Genomic DNA, 3,282 nt, shown 5'->3' with positions numbered 1-3,282 from the left:
TCGCTGACAGCGCGGGCTGTGGGCCCGGCCCTGGGGCTCCGGTGCTTGCGGCGGGGGAAGGGGTGAGGGAGCCGCGTATCCTGGCTCTGGCTTTAGTTGTACAAAGGCAGAGGTGGATTCGTTTCATTCTTCCTGGGCACGTAGGTACGGAGGAGTGGGTTTTTCTCCGAAGTGCCTTGAAGGAGTTCCATTTTCTTTATAGTTTTTGTGAATCTGTTGAAATTACCTGAATTCCCTAAATTAAATATCAGCTCGGATGGAGGAGCCTGTCTTTCATAGCGATTCAGAAGCATAAGGGAAATGCTTTCCCCGTAGGTTTGGGCAGCAGTGCTGGCTCCCCGTGCCCATCCCCCCGCAGTCGCGGCAAGGAAGAGCCCCGCACTTGGCGGGCGGGAGGGAGCGGGCAGCGCGGGCCCCATTTCCTCCAGCAGCCACCAGTCCCCGCGCCTCTGCCTCTCACCCGCCAAAACCACGCCTGTAACCCTACTTCACCTTGAGAACTACTACTGACCCCAGGCCTCCACGTGGTCTGGCTCATTTCTGCTGTGCCCTTCGGCCCCCTCCCTTCCCAAAATTGTGGAGTGCCTACCTACATCAGTAGCATTGCCTCTGGCCTTGGGGTGCCAGTCTTTTGGGAAGCCATGGGCTGGCTCTGCTCTTTACTGGGCCACTCTGCTGTCTCTTTTGGCCTTTGGAGCCTCTGCTACCAAGGAGCGAGTGTCCCCATCATATCATTGCGCTAGGGCAGGAATGGGAGGCACTGGTGTGTAAAACCAGTCTAAGTTGGTGGAATGATGACAGTGTAAATCATTAACTGTTCTCTTGTTCCACCTATATGCAAGCATCAAGCTCTAGCTTTGAGTGGTTGATCAAGCTTTTAGTTCCACTCATTGTCTGTGCTTTAGGCTCTAGAGGGTCAGTTGGATGGAAGCTAAATTCATGCTTCCCAAAGAAGGCATATCTTAGCAACAGAAAGTCTTTGTGATGCAGTTTAGGATGTGCACTAATATGTTCCCTTTTGTTACCTGCAGAATACGAACGGAACAATGAAATCGAACCTTAATCACTCTTTCAAAATGAAATGTGATTTCGATCGAACGGATCTTCATGGTGGGTTCACACCTGTAAAATCTGCAGAGAAAACAATACTGGAGGAACCCTGCCCTTTGAAATCTGGGGAAAAGCTTTGCAGAAGCTGTGATGAAGAGCATCAGCAAATACTGAGTGAACTGTACCATGCAGCCCCCAGAAATCTAGATCCTGAAGATGAAGGAAAGCCTGTACATAACAAAGAAAACAAGCATGTAACCCAAAGATTTGATGAAGGGGTCTATGAAATGGAGGCACTGGAAAATAGTAAACTTAATGAGGACAGTGGTTATTCCTCTATGTTAAGTAGCCAGTACAGTGATGCAACAGAACAAGAGGACAGCCTGCCCTTGGCTGGAAATCTCTGTAGCACACCACAACACTGCCTTGAGAAGAACGAGACCCAAGTGCAGTTGTCCAAGAAGACTTTGTTACCTGTAAGCCATTATGAAGAAATGATGTGCTCAACTTTGAAAAAAAGTGGTAAAAGAAATCTCAAATCTTGGACTACTTTTGACAGAATTGTTTTCAGGGAAAATTTTGAACTTCGTAATTTAATTGGAAAGAAAATGGGATTAGATAGAGTAGACATTCTTGCTGAGCTCTTCCAAAAGGACCTGAAGCATATATTAGCAAGCATCTTAAGACATCTTGGTGAGATGGACTTAATAAAGTAAGTACACCAATCTTGGTATTTCATTGGGAAAGTAAACTACCTATTCTCACGTAACACATATATTTTCTGGCAAAGTTATAGAGATGAGTGTAGGAGTTATTAAAAATTACTTGGAAGACAATGCAGTCATTAGCCACAGCAAGCATGGGTTCATTCGCAGAGGGAGCCTGGGGAACTTAAAGGGAGCTCCAGTGCTTAAAGGAGGGAGACCAATATTTTATACAACCTGATAGTGACAGGACAAAGAGGAATGGCTTTAAGCTAAAAGAGGTTGAGCCTAGTGTTTGGAAGAAATTCTGTATTCAGAGGGTAGTGAGGCCCTGGTACAGGCTGCACGGAGAGATGGTGGGTGTTCCCCATCACGGAGAGATGGTGGGAGAGATTGGATGAGACTCCAGGCAGCCTGATCCAGTGGATGGCAGTCCTGCCCATGGCAGAGGAATTAAAATTAGATGATCATTAAGATCCCTTCTATTCCATTAATACAAGAATTGTTGTATTCGTAGACAGTATGTCTTCCTAGAAAAACAAGACAATTATTGTTGACGTTTCCCATTTGTGTATGGAAAAAATACATGTATGGATAGTCCCTGCTATTAAATAATGAGTTTTCCAACTTTCTTAGAAGGTAACTGATATGTTTGTATTGTCGTTACAGTTTCACCAAAGTCAGTGCAACATGGAAGAAGATTTTGCAAGAAGATAAATGGGGTTTCCAAATGTATAGTAAAGCTTTGGAAAACCTTTCTGTAAGTTTCTGCACTTGTAGGGTATTTTAAACACAAACCAGTGGTGTGTCTTTGTTATTCCAGGAATCTTCCCAGCCTTATGCAATCAAAGAGATTATTAGATTGGAAAGAGTTTCACTGGTGTGCTGGAGTTCGTGCTGTTAGGATGCCCTATTATCTCACACGTTGATGTCACTTCACTTGTAGTGTTTAAACTGTTTTTGCAGCCCAAGGGATACTGGCTGAGAAAGTTACCCCAAGAGATGTGGATGTTCTTCCACAAGTCCTGTTTAGTGAAGAAAGGAGTGTTGGTTCTAGCACTGCTCACTAGGAGCCTCCGCAGAGGCTTACTGCTTTAGCATCCCTACTGATCAAGAAAGAGAGTCAGAGATGCTCATTTTCAAGCAACAGCCTGAAGTGGTCAAACAGAAATAACAAAAAAAACCAGCCCTTTTTGCACTACTTTGAGCTACTATCAACGTATATTTTTTGGTTGAAACAATAGATACAAGACCTAGTTATAGAACTCTACAGAGCTATATCTAGCACTCTACCAAGGCAGTACTCTTCCAGAACACCAGAAGCATTTTGTTGTTTTCCTTTAGAGGTGAAAAGACAGTAAAACAATGCTTGGTGTCTGCCGCAGAATGAGGTAGTCAACTACTCTGAGCTTTTGGTAGTACTTCCTGTCGCCTGTTGTAGAGAACACTTGGACACTTCTGATAGAAACATTCATCCCACAAAGCTTGATTTTTCCCCCTACCATTGTACCTTTAAAAAAAAAAAAAC

General features: G+C 44.4%; 1 protein-coding gene across 1 annotated transcript in view; it reads left to right on the top strand.

Annotated features, from left to right (window-relative positions):
- Positions 1-3,282, top strand: part of FBXO5 (F-box protein 5) — an 8,862-nt gene that overhangs the window by 3,738 nt on the left and 1,842 nt on the right. The window contains exons 2-3 of the mRNA XM_003204130.4: positions 1,032-1,762; positions 2,424-2,514. Of these exons, the coding sequence (XP_003204178.1) occupies positions 1,047-1,762; positions 2,424-2,514 (807 nt within the window). The 5' untranslated portion in view covers positions 1,032-1,046. The remainder of the gene's footprint in view (positions 1-1,031; positions 1,763-2,423; positions 2,515-3,282) is intronic.

This window comes from Meleagris gallopavo, chromosome 2 (genome assembly GCF_000146605.3).
Source record: "Meleagris gallopavo isolate NT-WF06-2002-E0010 breed Aviagen turkey brand Nicholas breeding stock chromosome 2, Turkey_5.1, whole genome shotgun sequence".
Classification (NCBI taxonomy): Eukaryota; Metazoa; Chordata; class Aves; order Galliformes; family Phasianidae; genus Meleagris; species Meleagris gallopavo.
This window is presented reverse-complemented; position numbering and strand designations above follow the sequence as displayed.